Raw genomic sequence first — 23514 nt, 5'->3', positions numbered from 1 at the left:
TTTCCCCTTTTGGGAACTTTGCTTGGCGACTGTTCCAGACAACACTGGAAGGTATGATGACTTTGTGACACCCCATTAGTATCCCATGCCTTCAGCATTTCTAATTGTGTCTTATCCTGTGTCACAGCCTGACACTAAGAGACTGTTTAATCACTGCATGAAACAGTTTGTTCATGTTTATTTGCCATAAAAATATTTGGATTTAGCAAAAACAATTCTCACTAGGTCGCATTTGGGATACACAGCAAGGCTTATAAGGGGCCTAGTGGTCGTTGGCCTAGCATATACTTATGAGCCTATGAAACACTGGAAAAAGACATGAATACCAGACCCATAAAGCCTTTAAGGTTAAGTCGCAAATTAGCATAATTGTACTGATATACTCAAAATGCCCATGACAGTCATAGATATTATTTTACATCCAGCCTGAGACACTAATCACAAGCCACACCAACTTTCATTACCCCTAGAACCAAACTCCACAGGACTGCACATGCTCTGTCACATGAACTCTCATTACCCCTAGAACCAAACTCCACAGCACTGCACATGCTGTTTCACACCAACTCTCATTACCCCTAGACCCAAAACCCACAGCAATGCACATGCTCTTTCACACTAACTCTCATTACCCCTAGAACCAATACCCACAGCACTGCACATGCTCTGTCACACCAGCTCTCATTACTCCTAGAACCAAACTCCACAGCACTGCACATGCTCTGTCACACCAACTCTCATTACCCCTAGAGCCAAACTCCACAGCACTGCACATGCTCTGTCACACTAACTCTCATTACCCCTAGAACCAATCCCCACAGCACTGCACATGCTCTGTCACACCAGCTCTCATTACTCCAAGAACCAAACTCCACAGCACTACACACGCTCTGTCACACCAGCTCTCATTACTCCTAGAACCAAACTCTGCAGCACTGCACATGCTCTGTCACACTAACTCTCATTACCCCTAGAACCAAACTCTGCAGCACTGCACATGCTGTGTCACACCAACTCTTATTACCCCTAGAACCAGTCCCCACAGCACTATACATGGTCTGTCACACCAAATCTCATTACCCCTAGAACCAACACCCACAGCACTGCACATGCTCTGTCACACCAACTCTCATTACCCCTAGAACCAAACTCCACAGCACTGCACATGCTCTGTCACACCGACTCTCATTACTCCTAGAACCAAACTCCACAGCACTGCACACGCTCTGTCACACCAGTTCTCATTACACCTAGAACCAAACTCCACAGCACTGCACATGCTCTGTCACATAAACTCTCATTACCCTTAGAACCAAAACCCACAGCACTGCACATGCTCTGTCACACTAACTCTCATTACCCCTAGAACCAAACTCTGCAGCACTGCACATGCTCTGTCACACCAACTCTTATTACCCCTAGAACCAGTCCCCACAGCACTACACATGGTCTGTCACACCAACTCTCATTACCCCTAGAACCAACACCCACAGCACTGCACATGCTCTGTCACACCAACTCTCATTACCCTTAGAACCAAACTCCACAGCACTGCACATGCTCTGTCGCACCAACTCTCACTACCTCTGGTACCAAACTCCACAGCACTGCACATGCTATGTCACACTAACTCTCATTACGCCTAGAACAAAACTTTGCAGCACTGCACATGCTCTGTCACACCAACTCTCATTACCCCTAGAACCAAACTCCACAGCACTGCACATGCCCTGTCACACCAGCTCTCATTACTCCTAGAACCAAACCCCACAGCACTGCACACGCTCTGTCACACCAACTCTCATTACTCCTAGAACCAAATTCCACAGCACTGCACATGCTTTCTCCTCTCAGGCATCTGCTCTTTGGCAAGCTTTTCCCATCTTCATTAAGCAAATCAACACTTACTCCAAATTCAGAATCCAACTCAGAAAGCACTTCTTCATCCAAACCAAATGCTGCTGCATCATCACAGGACATGTCAACTTAGCTATCTCCTTTCTAAGTCTTGTCTCCTCTCTCAATATTCACTGAAAATTAACTAACTTTAGAAACAAATACGTATGTCGCGCATTACATTCTGCTTGATTGTACGTTGCACAGTGCTTGTTCACTAGAATGCATATGCACAGTATTTCTATGTAATTAGTCTGAACTACTCTGTTATTGCTTACATTTCTGTATTTTTTGTTTGTGAAGTGTTTTGTATTTCACCCTGGCTGAGCCTGAAATTGGTCAGTATTGATCAGTCCACTACTCCTGTAAACAAATATAAACATCATAGAAGATGGCATCAAAATCATAATTGGGAACAACACTTTACAGAAATGGTCTTCTTCCTAAAAACTACTGATGTTAAATTAAGGAAGAAAATTGCTTGTCAGCCAGTTTACAAAGAATAAATGTTTTTAAATGTACCAGACATCTAAAACTAGGAATGAGTTTTGAGCATGAAACGTTTTATCATTTCAATTAATGTTTTATGTTACAAAAAGTGTAACACAGACAGACAGAAGTGTCTTGCACAAACTCTTGTGTCTGCTTCACCTGTGTTTGCAGTACAGTTTAGTATATGTGGTCTTCTAGCAAATGTCCTGCTTATGTGTTGTGTTTTCTGTAGTCTGTTGTGTAAGTGTTGCGTAATTGTGTTTTCTGTTGTGTGTTACATAATTATGTTTGCTTGTCTTGCTACTTCCTTGCATTTGCTTTATTAATGTCTGTGTGCTTCATAAATGTTTTTACTGTTTCTTTTCAAGCTATCTGACAAATGAAATCCCAGAGTAAGTAGAACAGACGAATGCTTATACAGTCACACTCCCTTTATCACATTTAAACACAGTTTTGTGGTCAGTTTTGCTACTCTGAAAGCCATTTTATTCCCCGCTCCCCACTAACATTCCCTTCTACCTACCCATGTATTCCACTGTAATGAAAATCTGAGGTCCATAACCCCCCCCCCCACTAACCCTCCCTTTCACCTGCCTATTTATTCCATTGTAATTAAACTCTGAGGTCCATTATTTTTCTGTTCCTCACTAACCTTTGTTTTCACATGCCCATTTATTCCATTGTAAGAAAAAATAGCAGTGATCTGCATTGTTGGATAGCTACCTCCAGATTTGCTTAGGTAAGTCAGGCAGCTTGATTTTGTTTCTCTGCATGTGCTAGCATTTCTGTGAAAATGCAATTTTTGAGTCTGTACTTCAAGTTATTGATAGAATTATTGGGGAGTGTTTATTTCTGAGAGAGTCGTTACAGCATGTGAAACTGCTGGGCCTAAACCATTAGCTCCTGAGGACCACCCCTTGGAAGACGTTGTAGCCAGCAATCTCTTACAGTGACTGTCTGTGTCTATGTTGTGTATTGTAATATAAAGATAGGGATTCTTCATAACCAGACACATTTGTTTTCTGTGTGACATATTCGTTTTGAGTTCTCACAAGCATTTCTGTGGCTTATATCCATATTAAATTCACATTCTTGCCACCCTTTGCTATTTTGCATGCAGAATATATGTTTTTTATTTGGTTTGTAGATTATTTTGTTTTATGGATTTTCTTGAGCTGCTTCTCCTTGTCGCCTGAAGGATCCTAAATTCATCTGTGACCAATATATTTCCTAGTATAAGCCACATTTGCATCATTACATGTGTAGGTGCCATGTCCGTAATATACGTTCTCTCCTAAGCTTCCCTTTTGACCATTTAAAGACTTAAATTATGACTATCTACAGGCATATAAAATGTGTATATCTGTGTATGTGTATTTTTATACCTACTGCCATCCTTGACAGTTTTATTAAGGGACAGCTTTCTGCTTCTGCAGCTATATCTTATATTTAATTATAATTAATCATTTCTTAGTCAGGTTAGATGTTGTAAGTACAAGTGCCTCATTTGGGCACAATGGCCTGGTTAAGTGACTTATTCAGGGCGGACAGTAAACATGCACCGATTATGAGAATCAAACCCAGGGACACAGGTTGAAGCTCCTTTGAGGATCTTAGCCTTACCCATCATTTGGTCTCAGCCACACTCGTATAAATGTGAGTAGCACAGTAAGAACTCTGCGGCTTGCCCTCAGCCATGTCATTTTGTAAGTCATATCTTGTTTTTTCTTGCTGCAAAGCTCTTGTGGGTTAGCTTTCTCTCATTCTTCAGGCTGTCTCTGGTGTCAGATGTGTTCACCTCACTGGTGTTCAGTAATATTATTTTTTTCTTCTGCTGTCACAGTCTTACAGGCACTGAGGTGCTGTGTTGCAGAAGAATCCTTTTAACCTGGTCCTGCATCACCTCTTTTGTAATTTCCATGGCGAGAGGTGCTGATGCCCCCAACACTGCCTGATATTCCACTGGATCAGGAATTTAAGACTTATTAATGTTTTACTCTCCCAAGATTGCTTTTGCTAGCCCCCCCCCCCCCCCACACACACACACACACATACATCATGTGCTGCTTTAAGGTCTCCGAATAATACTTTAAGCTGTGTTTGCACAGCAGAGCATACAGATATTTTTTTTGTAAGAACTGCTTTTTAGTTTTTTGTAAGTTTTATTTGCTATTAGTTTTTAATGTATTTATTATTTTATTTTTGGAGCTTTTCTTCCCGGACCTCTACTGAAAATGGACATGTATCCAGCTAGACTAGCCCGGTCAACAAATGTAAAATAAATAAATAAATAAATCATTTGTTTTGTGTCTTATAGCTGTTATATTGTGTTTATCCTCTTTAAGGAAAAGCATATCTTAAGAACTAGTTTGTTTAGACACGGTCCTAAAAATTTATTCACTTTCAGATGGGAGAGGTTAGCATACATCAAGAATCATTTCCTCTCTTCTTATTGTGAGGTAACTGATTGTAGCTTCTAGCTCATTTTATAGTATATCACAACCTAGCTTTTCAGGGTTAACAGTTTCTTACAGATTCTACATTGCATAACTCTTCTATGGTACAAAAAGCTTTGTGAACCTTTGTGAGCCTTAATTCATTTCAACTATCTCTGAAAGAAGAGGCTCCTTTTAGACTCGGTTCTTTGCTTGTACCTTACAGAATCTCTTGCTGGATTTCTGAAGACCAGGACCTTTCAGTTGTTATCTTGGCCCGTAGTCTTCTAATCTATCTTTGAGAGAGGAAGCTCAGTTTAGACTCACTTCTTTGAATGTTCCAGACAGAATCTCTAGCTTGATTCTTGAAGACAAGGACCATTCCATTTTATCTTGGCCTGTAGCCTTCTAATCTATCTTTGAGAGAACAGACTCCCTTTAGACTCGGTTCTTTGCTTGTTCCATACAGAATCTCTAGTGGATTCCAGAACACCAGGACATTCCATTTTTATCTTGGCTTGTAGCCTTCTAATCTATCTTTGACAGAACAGGCTCCCTTTAGACTTGGTTCTTTGCTTGTTCCATACAGAATCTCTAGTGGATTCCAGAACACCAGGACATTCCATTTTTATCTTGGCTTGTAGCCTTCTAATCTATCTTTGACAGAACAGGCTCCCTTTAGACTCGGTTCTTTGCTTGTTCCATACAGCATCTCTAGTGGATTCCAGAACACCAGGGCATTCCATTTTTATCTTGGCTTGTAGCCTTCTAATCTATCTTTGACAGAACAGGCTCCCTTTAGACTCAGTTCTTTGCTTGTTCCATACAGAATCTCTAGCGGATTCCAGAACACCAGGGCATTCCATTTTTATCTTGGCTTGTAGCCTTCTAGTCCTTAATGCTGTACACCACTAACAGTTTGTACCTGATGCTGTAACCATCCTCTCATCTGCTCTAGAGATGTAGCTGTCCAGGTCATAAGTTCCATGGTCTATGCTGGCATCTGTGTAAATGATGTTGTACAGCTGACACACTGTGGTCATCACTGTTCTGTTGATGATAACATTTTTATGTTCCATTGATACTCTGGAATGGAGAATTTCTGTGATCTCAGTTTGTAAGTCAAGATCATGTGTAGCTAAAGACCAGGTGCTTTTTCCTTTCTTTTAGGGAGCCTCTGTAGCTTAGTGTTTACATATTGGCAGAGAAGAGGGGGGGGATCAGGAGAAAAAATCACTAAACCACTGACCTTCACTGTGCAGAGCTTGCTTGTAAGTGTGTATGTGAATGTCCATTGCAACACATTACATCTTATGCACTTGTGCGATTCGGTCATGTAAAGCTTTAACACAAAAAAGCACCTCCTTCTCCAACATGATGGCTCCTGGTCAATACATTCCAGCTCTCACACCTTTCTCTCTTAAGATGTCTCAGATGAGGTAACTAATTGGTATAATATTAGGATGTGTCAGGGTTCTGAAGTCTAATGGCCAAATCAGTATGTAGACATGAAGAAAATTGTAACTGGACTGAATACTGTTTGGCCTAACAACAGTGTTTCATTTCACCTTGTAGTTTCTTAGCATCTCACTTGCTTTTGCGAGAAATAAAAAAAGCAAGTTCATTTGCATATATTTCCCTTGAGAGTTAAAGATTTGTTATAAGATTTAGAAGTCAAACAGCTCCTTATAATCTTGACCCTCCCTGTCAGAGTGAGAAGGGCCATAGTAGCAAAGGATGAAGGTCTCACACTACTTCTGCCATCCATTCACAGGCATTATTGTTCATGAACTTTATAGGAATCAAGGCCTGACTGGGAAAGTGTAACTCCACTTGGTGCTGCTCAGCTAGTAGCCTTTTTCCGTTGTAAGTTTTTTGCTGTGATGATCTGGAACCATCAGCCTTGTATGCCAGTTTTAAAAAAAGAATGCTTGATTTTGTAGGGTAAGTGAGGACCAGCAAAACACTGTGTCTCATCTTAGAGAATAGTGATTGTCCCACTGCACAGAATAGCAATTATTTCACTGAATTAAAACATTATCAAGAAGCTCGGTTCGCTAATTGTCATAAGGTTGAAGTTGAACATGGGTCAGTAGTTAACCGATTTGGTTAATATACAAATAAATAAGTTAGAGGACAATAGTCATTCCTTTTGTTTGGTGTCTGAGATGCATCACTTTCATGTAAAAAATGAATGGTGGCATTTCACTCTGGTGTGAATGTATAATAAATGTAGGGTATCTACTTTTGATTAAAAAAGGAATGGTGGCATTTCACTCTGGTGTGGGGGTATTATAAATGGAAAGTATCTACTTTTGATTAAAAAAGGAATGGTGGCATTTCACTCTGGTGTGAGGATATAATAAAGTAATTTCACTCTGGTGTGGGGGTATAATAAAGTAATTTCACTCTGGTGTGGAGGTATAATAAATGGAGGGTATGTACTTTTGATTATCTCTCCATTAGGGAAAATGCAGGCTGCAGACATCTCTCCACATATCCTTGCATTTTCTTTCTGTCTGACTTTGTCTGAAGTGTCACTTGGAGGAGACATTTCCACCACATTAGGTGGTAGGCTTGAATCAACTCTATTAAGTAATGTTTTCAAACTCTCAACTATAGTGCCCATTTTTCTGTATGTGTTTGCAATGCCTCTGTATTCAGCTGGTTTATTTTCCCCACCAAGATCTGTAAATTCAACACAATTCTGACTGGGCATCCTAGACTAATCATCTTAGGTTCATAGGTTCATAGATTAGTACTAGACTAACTGCCGTTGCGAGCCATTTTAAGCTTAGCCAATTAGCCCTTCTGAGACTTAAACCCTGCACCTTCTGTTTGTAAGGCAAAGACCTTAACCATTAGGCCACCCTCCCAACCTGGGCGAGTGACTTTTTTAAATGCTGCTGCTCTGGGACATGGAGTAAAATGCACCTACTTCAGTGATCTTGCAGGACAGATAACTTATTTTCCCAGGTTGTCCTTCACTTTGTCTTTCTAGTTCACTGATTAATGTGCTTTTCATTAGCCATGACAAGGGCTGTGCAGTAATTACCGAAGATGTTCCTCTCCAACTACACTGCAGGTGTGGCCAGGCCATAGATTGCTGCCTCCTCCTAGTTTGGTGTATTTGGTTTTTTGACATGGCTTTCTTTCATGGGTGTATGTATTATTTTTATTCCTAACATCTTTCATTTGGGGATGCACTTGTATGCATGCTCGGCAACCACAGTTCTGTATGACATCATCACGGTGGAACCTTTCGAAACTTCATTGTCTCCCCATGGCAGTGCTGCATCAAATCACTTTAGTACTTCTCCAAGGTGGCATTTTTGGGGTAGAGGGGTGGTTTTTGCCCTTTTGGTGCACTTTGAGCATTTTTGCATAGAATTCTTTAATATGGGTTACATGCAATGATGCTGTAACTAATGGGGAGAGTTCTATGTGTTCAAATTTTATCTAAAAATGTATCCTATACACAGTACGTAAACGTGGTGAAAACATCAGACTGAGTTCTGTGTGACAGTTTATGTTCAAAACACATCCTAGGCAGTAACTTTATTCCAGCTGTTACTAATTTTTATTTTAATTAGCCTATCGTATCTAATCTGTGATAAAAAAGCACCTCATAAAGGGTTTGTTGAATGTCAGCCATGCTTGCTTTACAGAAATGTTCCAGTCATTTAAAACCTTATCCACATATGCATATGTCAAATGAACTTTTAATAACACGACAGCATTAAATAAAATGAATTAAATATTTTGAAGTAGTGTGACCAACATTTCATGTCATGACCATTTTTGAGTTAACATGTTTTTTTTTGTGAATTGATTTCCTGTCCTTTTAATCTAGACTTTTAAAACAATGTGGCGTTCATTAACACTGCATTAACAGTTGTCTATATTTTCTGGTTAACAAGAACACAAGCTATGAACTTAGGTTATTCTTTGTGTTTTAACCAGTGTTGTTTTGATGTGGAGTTGGTTTAGTTTAAAGTGCTTAGGTAGCAAAATGCCATTGGGTAGCCCTAACTGATAGCATTCATCCTGACTTTGCGCTTACTAGGTACTGGGTTGCCTTTCCATTCTACAGACACTGCAAATACTGCAAGGGGAGTGCATAATGTTTAAGTTGTCTTACCAGATACAAGGTACAGGGTTTGATTCTCACCTTGGAAAGCAGAGCTAGGCTTATAAAGGGCCCCTGCAGTTGTTAGCCTATTAATCACCTATGAACCTATCTAGGCAAACTGAATTTTTTTATCTGGAGAGTTATTTCATATGCTAAGACTCTTTAAAGTACACATACGTACATAGATGCCACTGTAAAGCAATTTTATTAATATTTCTTTCAGGTAAAAATGTGAAAAAGAATACATGTCTAATAACAGGAGCGTATTTTTAACACTAAATTACTTGGTGTGAATGGTATTCGTTACCTTAGAGGAATTGCTCTTGAACAAAAGTATGTATCTGTATTTGTAAATACTGTTGTGAAAATCCCTTTTAATGATATTTAGGTTCAAAGGGAAGTGCTAGGATAGCCTTCTGGCTGTTAGGTAAAGATTTTAACCATGAAGCCAAACCCTAATCCCTAAACGAGGGTAATGAACAGGACTTTTCTTCAGAATGGCTCCTAAGGCACTCTGTTGTGCTGTTGGAGTTGTGCAACTGGAAACAGTTTAGATGTATTGTGTGCACACTTTGTATATCAAACTACTTAGGGTTGTTAAATGTTTGTTCTATGAGGTTCAAGCAACAGGCCTCACTTATTTTCAGCCATTAATTACAGTCTTAATATCAGTGTATTCCAATGTTAAGTCAGAAAAATTCTTACTGGATTTCAGTAGTGCATTTTTTTCATTTTTTATGGAGTACTTACAGAACTGGGGATTGGTACAATAGCTAAGGTGTTTAGCTCCCAGATACAAGGTACAAGGTTTGATTCTTACCTTAAAAAAATAGCTAGACTTAAAATAGCCCACAATGGCAGCTAGCCTAGCACTTGCTAATAAATTTCTGCCAAATTGTACACCATAATGTTTTAAAAGGGTCATTCTGTTGGTAGCTGAATTATGAAAGATAAAGGCTGGTAGGTGACAGAATAGAATCAGAAATGCAGGTGGGGTAACCACAGTGTGCTTTAGGGGCTGTTCTGGGGCATGTTCTTTTCTTACCCTCACTGATGTAATTTTGCCCAGTCTGAATGGAAAGCTGGGTTTCTTTTGTGGATGACCCTGATATTTGCACTAGGTTTAGCACTTTAATATGGGTTTCATACTTCAAGAGGGATGCAACTGCATGGAAAGCTCTAAACACTACAATGTGTTCATTTAAAATGTTTGAATACAAGATTCCAAGGGAAGGGTTTTATTTGGTAGCAGGGTGATTGTATCATTCCAAAGCAAGAGTCTTATGAGATGACCTATATGGGGTATGTATTTGATTAATATCTGTTAATCAGCACGTTTAGTAGGCCATTATAACATGGATCTTTCTTTCAATCACAGCTGTAGACATAACGGTATAAAGTGCATAAGAAATGCAGTAGTGTTACCAGGAGGCTTGTAAGATGCTAGAGTTCACAGCAGGAGAAATTTCAGCATTAGTAAGGTACTGAAGTTACCACAGAAGTGATTTATAATACTTTATTTTCAATGTTTATGCCATTTCTGGATGGCATGTCTCAGTAGCTGACTGAGACATGATGAAAGCCATTCTGGTGTTCACAGCACAGTTCTTTTCACAAATGCATGTTAACAAAACACAACTGCACAAATTGTGTACTGGGAACAAAACTAAATGATAAACTGCCACATTCTGTCCTGTGGGAGGTTTTAACCTTTTTTTTTTTTATAATGATCTTGGTTTTTCATTTGCAGTTTTTGGTGCACATTTTAGTCTTTTAATAGTAAATATAAATGCTGGAAACTAGCACTGTACTTTGTACTGTACATTGTGACTTGAAATGCGTTAACATTAATCCCCCCCTGTACCCCAATGTTTTACTGCTGCTTACTGCATGCTTCTGCTTTTTTGCTGCCTCTAAGCCCTGAGTTTCTGAGCCTGGACTACTCTCTGGATAGCAGGTATGTTGTCCCCCAACCTTTTCTGCTGCTGTATGTGAAACTTGTTGTAATTTCTGCCTTCTCATCTTTTTTAAAGGACATCAACAGATATCCAAGCTTTTCTTGGAAGATTGGTTTGATTATTTTTGCTATGTATAAACCAAATACTTTTCTATAAGTAGCGTCATGGCAGATTTAGATAAAAATAAGTTTAGTGCCTTGTTTAGAATCCTCTGTCCTTTAATTCATTTTAGGGAAGAAACCGTGATCTGTCTGTTTTCAGACCATGTGATGTTCACGGTGTAAGAAGACTTACAGCTACATAGGTCATTCATACGTTTACTATGGTTTACTGCTTGCCATTTGCCATTAGTCTCTGTGATGTGGAATGTGGAACACACCCAGAGCTCTCTAATTCATCAAATAGTAGTAATATTTGAATTTGTGTAGTTCTGAAATCCTTGGATCACAAAAGAGAAGTTTAAGTTTTATTATTATAGGCTAACCGCTGGACCAGAAAAAGTTATGTCCAAACGTTCCCTAAGTCAAGAAAGAATCATAAGTTAGAAAGCTGTGATGCATTGTCCAGCTCCTGCAAAAATGGGAAATTAAGAGATTTAAAATATATCATTTCTTCTGTGTCAGTGCAGTAAAGTGATTTTTTTTTTTATGTTTTTGGTAACTAGGTAAATGCACAGTTTCATTCAGAACCCCTTGCTGTTGTGGTCTGGTGTGTCATTTAGATTAACAGAAAGAAATCTGTTCAAGGAAAAATTTTAATCTTCTAACATCCATTGCATTTGCCATTGGATCAGTCAGAGAGCGCCACAGTTTAAAGTAATTTCCAGAAATGGTCAGATTCATGCAAAAACAGTACTGTAAATTAGATAACTGCAAGTGAGTGTTCTGAAACATCCTGCATCTAAAACGTGCACCTAAATTTGAGAGGACTGAGTAAAATGACCAACATTTGAAGTTAATCTGGCAATTACAAACCTTGTTCTGTGTTGTCCTTTAAAAATCCTGGAAGGCATGTTTACCTTGTCCTGTTGTTCCGTGCCGTTTAGCCTATCTGCATCATTTTGCATTTTTTTACTGTACCTCTTGCGTGATCTGGTACTGTTGTTATTTATTAATATTTGTAGGAACATTAAAGTAGCATTATAGAATTCCAATGCCAGTGACATTCTCTGCCGGTGTGAGTTATAGAAGGTGTTAAATGTGATGGGTAGTTCTCCAGTTTACTCATAGATCCTGAGTAGGACAGCACTGAATTTCAGTGTCATGCTGTAGGTTCTAGACTAGCTCCAACCCAAAAATGTGTAGTAGTATACTCTGCTTGTTCCCATAGTGGCTTTATAACCATTTATTACCCTCTCAAATCATGTTTTTTGCTGAATTTTTATATTAACCATTTAATCCATATCATGAACCACATGGGCAAGATTAAATGTAGTGTAGTCTGCCCAACTTAACAAACAGCAGAAGTTCAAGTGGTAAGATCACTGATGCAATATAAGCTGTCATCTATCCTGGTTAGAGGCTGTCTCTCTAATGTCATAGGTGGCTTTTAAGTTATACAATCACACACACACACACACACACACACACACACACACACACACACACACACACACACAATAATATTATAGGTTCATAGGTTCGTAAGTCCATACTAGGCTATCTGCCCTAGGGTATTTATAAGCCTAGCCAGAGTGTGTTTGGCTTTTGCCACCCATTTTAAATGAATTTTGCTATGCCCTTTTTCGAGGTTAGTATACTGTGCCTCTGTCTAACAGTGACACAGATGTGATACAGGTTCATAGGTTCAATTGTTGGAAAGCTGCTTTGGTTGACATTCAAACTTGTTGATTTACTTCACTGACTGCTGCATAACATTGGCGCAGAAAGCATTTCAGTTTAATAGCAAATGTAAACCATGCAGTTTACATGTGTGATCAAAGCAAAAGGACATTAGCTATAAAAACATTGCTACCCTTAGCCACAAAAACATTACTACCCTCAACAAGACCACTGCACACTATACCACAGCAGAAATGCTGCTGCACTTATGTTTTTACACTTTTGTTCCCCAAACTGCTTAGATTGCATTTGGGCATTGGTATAACGGGTAAAACATCTACCTCACAGACACAAGGTTCTGGGTTTGATTCTCACCTTTAAAGGGGAAATTGGTTAAGCTTAAAATGGACCCCAAGGGCAGCTATACAATTTACTCATCAAGATGTACTAACTCTACAGTCACACAGCTGCAGCCACAGCAGAATCATGTCAACTTATGCTGCATAATTGTCAATCAGAAAGTCCACTGTAGAATAATTTAATGAATTATTTTAGCAGCGACAATTTCTAAAGCAAAATGAAAGTACTCATCGACAAACTGAATGGTAATTATCTCTATATATATATATATATATATATACACACACACACACACACACACACACACACACACACACACACATATATCAATATTTATATAACTTCTAAATGTATATATGGAATTATGATATTACATCATTATTTATTTACTGGCATCTGATTACTGGGAAAGTACAACTGCATAGGTGATCCATTTTCATTGGAGGCCTGGTGAGAAGTGTACCAAAGTATTACTAAAACACTTTCAGAACAGTAATTTTGCAATCTTCAACAATAATAAAAAACATTTACAGTTTAAATAATTATACCAGATTAGACATAAAGGGAAAACAGTGGTTAAAAATAGATACAACTTATATGACAATGATTTAATATTTAGAGAAATTTTAGCCAGTTTATAGAGAAGTTAAAGTTAAGCTATTGTAGTACAAACAGAAATTGCAATATCAAGTTAGAGAAAATGCCAGAGTTATGGCATACTTTGAAAGAGAGTCAGGAGGGAGAGATTGATTGAAGGTAGGAAATGAGTGAAGAAGGGAGAGTAAGAGGGGGTAAGGTATGAATAGCTACTTTTACATATTTAGGGATTTAGTTTATCTTGGTTTTGAGCAAGAACAGAACCAGACTTTGGCTATGAATTATTTCAGAATGGTTTTAAAGGACTGGAGGAGGGTATTGACCTAATGATTTCATGAAGGAGTTCCAGGCCTTAGCAACATGGTACGAGTACAGACCATGTCAGGCAGATTTGATAGGTTTGTGGACAGAGAGAGATTTTGGTCATTGGATCATAATTATAGATTGGGAACATGGTTGTGTAGAATGGTATTTAGTGCTGGACAAGCAGATGGTGTTAGATAATTTTATAGATGGTAGTGTACAGGATAGTTCTAACCAATTTAGGCTTTTTAGTGCTATACAGTGGTGGGTTCTGAAAGGGGTATTTGCTGCAAATTCAGCCACATTATTATAGCATTGTTCAAGTTTTGATTTTTGTGAAGCCCGAAGGTTAGTAAGGATGGGAGCACCATAAATAAGTGTGGAGAGGAGATACTTAGTGGCAAGTGTGGTTTCAGTTACATTGGTGGGAAATTTTCTGGTTTTGTAAAGCATCCCTAGTTTTTGGTGATTTTTTATTCAGTTTTGTGCATGCAGGTCAAATTTAAGATTATCATCCACTATTATCACTAATAATTTGATATGAGTAGTGAACTTCAATAGTTGTATTATTAAGAGACAAGATTTACATTTTTTTCATGAGTGAGGGATTTGGCAGAAATAGTAGTAGTTTGGGGTTTTTCGGGGGGTGAGCATGAGTTGTGAGTTATAAAACTATGTTTCATTGGCTTCTAAAGCTTCCTGAGTAATTTTTTTTAGAGATGTGCCAGGTTATTGTATTTGTAAGGCCTGCTGCATGCATGTGTGGAAAGTGTTGGTGAGAATGTTAAAGAGGAAGGGACCATGGACAGAGCTTTGTGGTACACCAGTGGTGACTGGAAGATATGGAGAGAGGATGGAGTCCCATTTTACCAGCTGATACTTATTGAACAAGTAGCTTTTGAACCATTGAAGGGTGGGCTGAAAGAAACCTAATGAGGACATTTGGGCAGAAGTTTGCTGTGACAAACTGTGTCGAAATCTTTAGACAAGTCTAGAAATAAAGAAGAGACTAGTTTGCTGTTATCTATAGCTTTATTGACAGTATATATATAGGTTATAAGTGCAGTGTTAGTACTTTGGGAAGGACCCAAGCTGTGTTGTGCGGGCAATAGGACTTCTTCCTGTGAGAGATAGTTTAGCAAATGTTTTTAATACATTTTCAAGTATTTTTTTAGGGTGGGGGGATAAGATTGCTATTGGACTAAAGTTAGTGATGTCTCTTGAATTTACTTCTTTTTGTAGAGGAATAATGTGTGATTTTTTTCCAGAGAGAGGAAATCTGGATTTCCTGGATTGAATTGCTTATAAGGGTTGAGATAGGCAATGCTATTGGCTGCTGTTTTAAGGTACTTGCTTGGAAGATCATCAGCTGAAATGGAGCGTGGCTAGAGTTTGTTTGACTACTTTAATATAGGATGTTGGCACAGGTTTGAAGGTGAAAGGTTAAAGTCATAATTCATAATTATGACACAAGAATTTATGCCGTAATTCCAAAATGCAAACTATGAAACTTCTAACAGTTTGAAACATTAAATCATAAAAAAAACTTCATTTTTGTAGAGAGCAGGTCCCCCTGTACCCCCCAACCTCCTACTAATTATATATATATCAGTTTTAAGATCACACTATAATGGGGAAGAGACAAATTTTGCAAACAACACTGTACCATGATCTCACTCAAAAACGTTGGTACAGGTGATTTTTGATCAGTTGTACCATTTTTTCACCATTAAAACAGTGATCAAAACTTAGGATCCTATGCGTGTGTGTGTGTGTGTGTGTGTGTGTGTGTGTGTGTGTGTGTGTGTGTGTGTGTGTGTGTGTGTGTGTGTGTGTGTGTGTGTGTGTGTGTGTGTGCGTGTGTGTGTGCATGTGCACGCGCACATGTGTCTTTAGATTACAGATGAACTTTGATCAACAGTAAATATGTTGAACAGGACTTTCACGGCAGTAAATATGTCAAACAGGTTCATCTGCAATCACTTTCATCTACAAAAAAATCAAAATAAAGTGATCACAGATAAAACAAATGCATTGCATTTATGATCACCTAAAATGTCCACAAAGTTTGATTTTTTATGTGGAGGGCTTCAGACCTCAAAACCCCGAAATTAAATATACTAACTAACTTAAACTTAAACATGCTAACTTCACAGTCGTACAAATGTGGAGAAAGAGGTAAATCCCTCACCTGTGTTATACTCGAACTGCTGCAGTTCGACTATGATATCATGCATCCATTTCTTGTACATCATGCTGATGTTAGGGGCTAGCAGAGAAGTCCACCTTATCTCTGAGGATTTCTGATAAGTTCTGAAAGTTAGCAGAAAGGTACATTTTTCACTTATATCTAATTGTGGATAAGGGATCATGATATAGCAGTGATGCCACTGGTCAAACATTTATTTTTATGGTCCGTGTTCTCACACATTTACTTTACACCTCCATAGATCTTCCCTGGAAAAGAGTATTTAACTGTTAATTGTTAACAAAATGATTTATTTGTATATTCTAGTAGGATTTCCTCTAGTATGGTGTAGAGTCAGGAACACATATTTTTGAAGCACAGCTGCAAGTAACATTGAGGAAGAAATCTGGATGCACATTTAACAGTTGGTTTAATAGGAACCTACTTATTTTATTAATAAAATATGGAATTACCCTTATACTGACATTCTAGTTGCAATTCTCAGCTGAAATGAAAAAAGTTACTCCTTTTCCATAAAAAATACTATAGTTTACAAGACAAGTGTATAATCTAAAAGTAAAAAAAAAGAAAAGAAACCTTGAAAGGATGGAATAAAAGATGTAACGAGAAAAACACAGATCTGGAAGGTATGTTTTATTGCATGTTAATGTATTCCCATCCAAAGTGATAAATAATTAACATACTGTCTTGCAGAGAATGTCATAAGGTTAATGGTGCTGAATGTCACAGAGGCATTAGTTTCTTTTTACTTTAAAGTCTGCCATTAATTGCAGGAGTAAGCACTCATTGGTGTCACTTTGGAGGACATGATCTGTTGCTTTCCAAGTGGATAATTTATTTACAGGTTACTTTTTATGTTCTTCACTTAGTCAAAAGGCCCTTCAGGTGAACCACTTTGAACTAAGTATCAAGACAGAAGCAACGCAGGGCTTGATTCTTTGGAGTGGGAAAAGTGCAGTGAAGTCTGACTACATTGCTTTGGCAATAGTGGATGGGTATGTGCAGATGACGTACGACCTTGGATCTAAGCCAGTGATTCTCCGTTCTACAGTGCCAGTCAACACAAACCAGTGGATTCAGATTAAAGCGCACAGGTAAGATTTGTTTACTGCCACAGCAATGATGTATATTTTGCTTTTTTCAGAAGAGTGGGGTGAATAAGAAGACACTTTCTCACTTTCAGATTAGAACGTTGAACGGAAACGAAAAGCAAAGATGATCAGAGTACCAGCACTTCACTGTAAAAAGGGAGCTGCAGGTTCTTTGACGCTGCTTTACCTTTAACACTGGAAATGAGCAGAGTCGTAACTAGGGTGGGGGCAAAGGGGGGTAAGTGCCCTGGAGCAAGCTGCCAGGCAGCACAATCAGCAGGTGCTGGTGGTATAGGAGTACAGTACTGGCACTGATTTACTTTATTTATTTGATATTTGTTTACCGGGAAAGTCTGACTGGGTTGTAATGTACCCATTTTCAGCAGAGGAAGGTGAGCTGATGTACTGAAGAAGTTAATGTGAAATCAGAGGGTGTGTTGATAATTGTTGCAAGCTGCTTGTTACAGTTTTAACAACCTACTACAGTTGCAAGAGCACAGAAAATAAGAAGAGAGCTTCTGAGTTAAGGGGGTTCCATTCTGAGGATCTGTACAGGGTACCAGATAAGCTTGCTACAGTTCTTTATGAGTGTGCATATATGTGTGAATGTATGCATGTGTATTAAAAAAACAAAAAGCATGTAGTTATTTTATCTAGCTGTTTAATCCATCTGTCTATCTATATATGTGTTGAAGTGATGTAATGTGCAGTCCATGTATTACTGGAATATTACTGTTTGAAGCCGTTTTATTATTGCTGCAGTGATTCTTAGTCTTGAGTGGTCCATCCTTTCCTTCTGTTTGTTTATTTATTTATTTTTCTTCATATTGTATAATTGGTATATTACTTTGTTTGGAAGGCTTTACCACAGCAGGAGATATTCAGAGGAGGAAGAGCTTTTACAAAATTCAATGTTACCATTGATCTTCCCCCCGCTTTTGGTACTGCATTCATTATGACTGACAGGGGAACACTTGTGTAGTAGCCCCTCCTCCATCTTTACTTCAGTCTAGTTTATTTGCTAGAAAAAAGTTGTTCATAGGTTGGTACTATCGACCCTAGGGCCTATACAAGCCTAGCCATAACAATTCCCTGGCTATTTCTTCCCACACTATTTACTTCCCTAGACCCCGGTCTAGCAGGGCAACTGACATGAACCCTGGGATGAATTTCCTTTCTCCTATCCAATCATCAAGGTTCCTTTTGAAGAGGGCCAAAGAGGCACTCTTCTTGACATGTATGGGCAGTCTATTCCAGAGTCTGGGGAGGCTCTGGGTCAGGAACCTATCCCTTCAGCATGTTTTATTATGATGACAAGGTTTAGGTCCCTGAAGCGTGTGGCTCTGTGGGATTGGGATTTCTTTAAGTGTAGCATGTCCAACAGCTCTGGGTTTGACATGGCCTTGTATGTTAAGCAGAGATCGCCTCTGAGTAGACGATGTGCCACAGAGTATAGCTGGAGTTTTTTAAGGTGGTCAGCTTAGGGCATCTGCTTTAGGCCTGTGATTCTTTTAGTGAGGTATTTCTGCGGTCTTTCCAGTTGTTGCAGATGTCTTGAGAGGTACATACCAAATGGGGCATTGTATTCTATAATGGGTCTAATGAGGGATGAGTACAGTGGGACAATGACCTCCTTTTTTCTGGATGAAAATCCCGTAGTTATAAGGTGTGCCACATAGAAGGATTTCCTGACTCTTGTGACGATGTGGTTATCGAAGGTGAGACCAATGTCCACCTGTGTCCCTAAGTCTCTTATCACACTTTCAGTGTTTTGTGTACTGCCACCTATGTGGTAATTCATGGGTGCATGTTTTTCCCAAAGGGGATAACTATACATTTCTTGGCATTGAGCTTGAGCCCATGGCTCTGGCACCAAACATTTGTTTCTGTAAGGCCCTTTTGTAGAGTATCCACATTATTTGGGGATTCAGTAATGGCTCCCAGTTTGCAGTCAGCTGCAAACTTTGTTAGCCAGAGTCCCTTAGTGTTGGCTTGTACTTCAGAGAAGTAGATGCCAAACAAGAGCGGTCCCAGGACTGAACCCTGAGGTACTCCACTTGTCACTTGTCTGGAGCTGGATTTGGAATCGGCTACTTTTACAGTGTGTGTCTGTCAGTAAGCCAGTTGGCAACCCATCGAGTGATGTAGGGATTATTGCCCAGCTTAGTAAGTCTATCTATGATTCCAGAGTGGGGGATGGTGTCAGAGGCCTTGGTGAGGTCCAGATAGGTAGTGTGGACTGCCTTACCCTCATCCACGGTTCTGGAGACCGATTCGAAGAAGTCAGTCAGATTCAGGAGACAAGATCGGCCCTTCACAAACCCAAACTGGGTGGGGTCCAGTGTTTGAAGGTTGCCAATGTCTTTGTTTATAAGTTCCATGATAATACATTCCATGGCCTTGCCGATCAGGCTCATCAGACTGATGGGGCGGTAATTCCCGGGATCCAAGGTGGATCCCCCCTTGTGGAGTGGGATAACTGTAGCTGTACGCCAGGAAGCCTGAGGTGAGACTATGATTAAACATGACACTTAGGTGAGGTGCCAGTTCATTTTGTAGTTCATGTAATACACAGCCTGGGATGTCATCTGGTCCCATGGATGCTGTATTCTTAGCTTTGGAGAGTGTGTCTTTTTTACCTGTGGTGCCGTTATTACCAGAATTTGGCAATCTTCCTGTATTGAGATGGGCCGTTTAAGGGGTGAGAAGGGGATGAAGTTGGCACTGAATTGATCTGCTAGGATTTTGGCAATATCCCTGGGATCAGTATATTTAATGCCATTCTGTTGTAGCTCAGAGCCGATCTGAGCATTGCCATTTAGATTCTTGACATAGTTATAGAATACCTTGTGGTTGTCTTTGGAATCTTTCGCAATTTTATTTTCATAACTAGCTTTAGAGGATTTTATGAGGGATCTCAACTTCTTACTGAGGCTGGTAAGGGAGTTTTTTGCATCCTGGGATTTTCCTCTTTTCTGCAACAGTTTCTTCCTTTTGTTGTAAAGTTTGTTTATGGCAGGGGAACCACCAGATTGGCTTCCTTTTTTTGGAGGAGAGCATCTTGGTTCTATTTGGGATGGCACAATATATGCATGAGTGGATGTGCTCGTACAGTGCCTTAGTGCAGGATTCAGCAGTCAAACTTTCAGCTCCCGTCTGCATGGCTGTCATGAAGTTTGTCACTTCTGACTTGAGTAGCATGAAGTTGCCTTTCCGTACTGGGGGGTGGGGGTGGGGGTGGGATGTGGATATTAAGGGTGATTAGCTTATGGTCAGACCTGACCAACGAGGCGGTGACCATAGGTGTGGAGCATTGATTTCCCATGTTGGTAATGACCAGGTCTAGGATATTGGAGCCCCTGGTGGGGGACTATGGATTAGTTGATCCAGGGCATTGGAATTTATGAATTCCAAGAACCGTTGGGCAAAGGTGTTGGTACATGAGTAGTTTTCCCAGTTAATAGCAGGGTAGTTGAAATCACCCAATATTAGGGTGTTTGGTTGTATCTTAATATTTTCCAGTATATTTAGAAAGGTGTAATGAGAATCTTGGGGCATGGTGGGGATCTGTAGCAAGCTACAATTTGGATTGCAGTCTTACCTAGTGTTAGTTGCACCTGGAGAATTTCAGACGCATTGTGTTGGGCAGCTAGCCTGGTGGTGTGAATATCCTTGGTGAAACTGGACATTCCTCCACCTTTAGTGTTTCGGTCCTGGTTTGGTGGCCGAAAAGTGTGGTAAGAGTTGTAGCCTGGCATTGTAGGAGTGCTCTCTGGAGCCTTGAACCAGGTCTCAGTTACTGCACAGGTATCAATATTCTCCATTTTTAGGAGTGCCTCGAGAGAGTGCATTTTGAGGTTTAAACATCTAGCATTGAGTAGCATTACCTTCAGAATTTGCATGCTTGTACCTGTTACAGTGATGGTTTTGTCCTTTAAACTTTGCCTAAAAAAGGCACTATAGGGGTGGCAAGGGCCTTAGCCAGTAACCTGAATCCCAGGGGCGACAGGTGCAGACCATCTCTGGCAAAGCATCGTGGTCTGTCGATCACGTCATCCAAGGCAGACAGATACTGGATCCCCTTTGAATGACACCAGAAGCTTAGCCAATTATTGAAGTCAATCATTTTGTCCTTATATTGTGGTATCATTCTGGGCGAAGACAGGATGCTACTCAGGGCTAGGGTCATACCTGCCTGGGCCACATGATCCAAGAGCTCTTCTATGTCTCTTGTCATGTAATCCAGTGAGGTACATCTCAAGTCATTCACTCCAACATGGACAATGACAGAGTCATTTTTGTACTTGTTGTGGAGTGACTTGAGTGCATGCGTTATGTGGCGGATCCTGGCACCCGACAGGCAGCTGACTGTAATTTTCTCCTTGTTCAGCCTGGTGAGTGGGACATCAGTGTGCCTGACTATAGAGTCACCTATGACTAAAGTGTTAGGTATGTTGTCTTGCCGTAGGGGCTGTTGCTGGGTGGCACACTGGTGTTGTGAGCTATGTGACACTTTGGTTGTGATTGGTGTTTGTTTGCATTTCAGCTTTGGAGGTCCTTGTTGCTTGGGCAGGTTACAGTTAAGGGCCTCTGCATATGTGGATTTAATGTTGCTATGTGTGGGTGTTGGTGGTGTGGGTTTAGAAGGGTATGTGTTGCTTGAGGTATAGTGTGGGTGTTAACTTTCTCCTCTTGTCTGTCTAGTACAATCTTGGGTGGAGAGAGCTTGCTTCCAGTTTGGCTATGTAAGTGCATCTCTCACAGGTTGTAGTGTTGGGTGGTAGGAGGAGAGGGTTGTCTGTGTACATGAGGCAATTGCTGCATTGCCCCAGTATGCCCAGATTCACCAGGTGGACAGGAGAAATCACTGGAAGCTGACCCTTGGCTATGCCTGGTTTGGTGCATTTTTTTGAAAACTACAGGAGCTGTTTTCCCTTGCCTTAGCAAGGTACTTTGCAATTATAGGCTGTTTAGTGCCTACGATTAATTAGGCATATTAGCACGCTTTATCAACTACCATAGCTCCGTAATAAATATCATTAACTGAATCGCACAGTGGTGCAGTGGTTTGCATTGTCAGCTCACAGCAAGAGGTTCTCCAGTTCAATTCTCAGCCGAGGTGCCTTCTGATGAGAGACTGCATGTCCTCCCTGCATTCGTCTGGGTTTCCTCCAGGTGCTCCCGTTTCCTTCCGCATTACAAAAGACATGCGTTTGGAGTGCTTTTTCTCAGGCCTCTGATGAAAGTTGGCTTATTCCAAGTCTGACTTTCCCAGTTGATAAGTGTTAAATGAAGTAATACTGTTACAAACCTGTACTCACTACACCCACAGTTATCAAGTGTATCACAAGTGTATCAATCTCCACAGCACCCACACTGTACCAGCAAAGCTTCATAGATTTTTTCAGTTACAGGTATCTTAAATCTAAGTATGTTACCATACAAAATCCAGTAAGACTAAAGCACAAATGCATTTGGCTGCATACTTTCCTCCATAAAATTTCCACCCAAAAAATCACTGGAGACATTCACGCAAACTCTGGCCCCACACAACAGCGAAAAATCCATAGTACAACACAGTATTAAATGTACAATTCTCTTTTCCTCTCTCTCGTCCCCCATTTTCAGCCTTCTTTAAATACTGATGTTAGAAGCATATGCAATAAAATCTAGGCCATACATACTTGTATTGACATATATTCCCAGTTATAATCATAGCTGCAGAAACATGTCTGAAAAAAGACATGAAGGACAATGAAATGACCCCACCAGGTTTCAATATAATTAGTCTTGAAAGGGCAAATAAGCAGGTAGATGGAATAGCCATCATTATATATTTTATTTATTTATTGACATTTGTTAACTGGGTTGGTCCAACTGGGCCAAAGGCCCATTTTCAGTGGAGACCCGAGGAGAAAAGCTCCGGTTACATACAGTAAAATTAACAGTTAGGGTTACCACCTGTCCCACTTTGTGAGGGGCAGTCCCTCTTTGGGCAGTTGTGCCCTGACAAAAAATATTAAAAATGGCAAATGTCCTGAGATTGTAGGACATAATTATGTCCCATATTTTATGTAATAGTTGTATAAAGTAGTTATTTCTGTATCTAAAATACCTAAATGTTACAAGAAACAGAATAAGCAACTAAACTGCTACAAGAATAAGCTTTTATTTAGGAAAAAAAGTTAAGTTCTATCCTTTGTACTGACCGTGGGTATGTGTCTGCCTGTAAAATCTGATGTGTGTCTCGAAAATGTCTC

General features: G+C 39.8%; 1 protein-coding gene across 9 annotated transcripts in view; it reads left to right on the top strand.

The window, feature by feature from the left end:
- Positions 1-23514, top strand: part of AGRN (agrin) — a 3161231-nt gene that overhangs the window by 3110960 nt on the left and 26757 nt on the right. For 5 of the 9 annotated variants that reach the window (XM_044063089.1, XM_044063082.1, XM_044063083.1 and 2 more), the window contains 3 exons: positions 2757-2780; positions 10874-10912; positions 17033-17257. In XM_044063089.1, the coding sequence (XP_043919024.1) occupies positions 2757-2780; positions 10874-10912; positions 17033-17257 (288 nt within the window). The remainder of the gene's footprint in view (positions 1-2756; positions 2781-10873; positions 10913-17032; positions 17258-23514) is intronic. The other 4 variants (XM_044063086.1, XM_044063087.1, XM_044063084.1 and 1 more) reach the window with 3 other exon arrangements.

Source organism: Protopterus annectens, chromosome 2.part1, assembly GCF_019279795.1.
Source record: "Protopterus annectens isolate FY-2018-M chromosome 2.part1, PAN1.0, whole genome shotgun sequence".
NCBI classification, from domain to species: domain Eukaryota; kingdom Metazoa; phylum Chordata; order Ceratodontiformes; family Protopteridae; genus Protopterus; species Protopterus annectens.
Note: the sequence above shows the minus strand (reverse complement) of the source record. Positions and strands in the feature narration are given on the sequence as shown.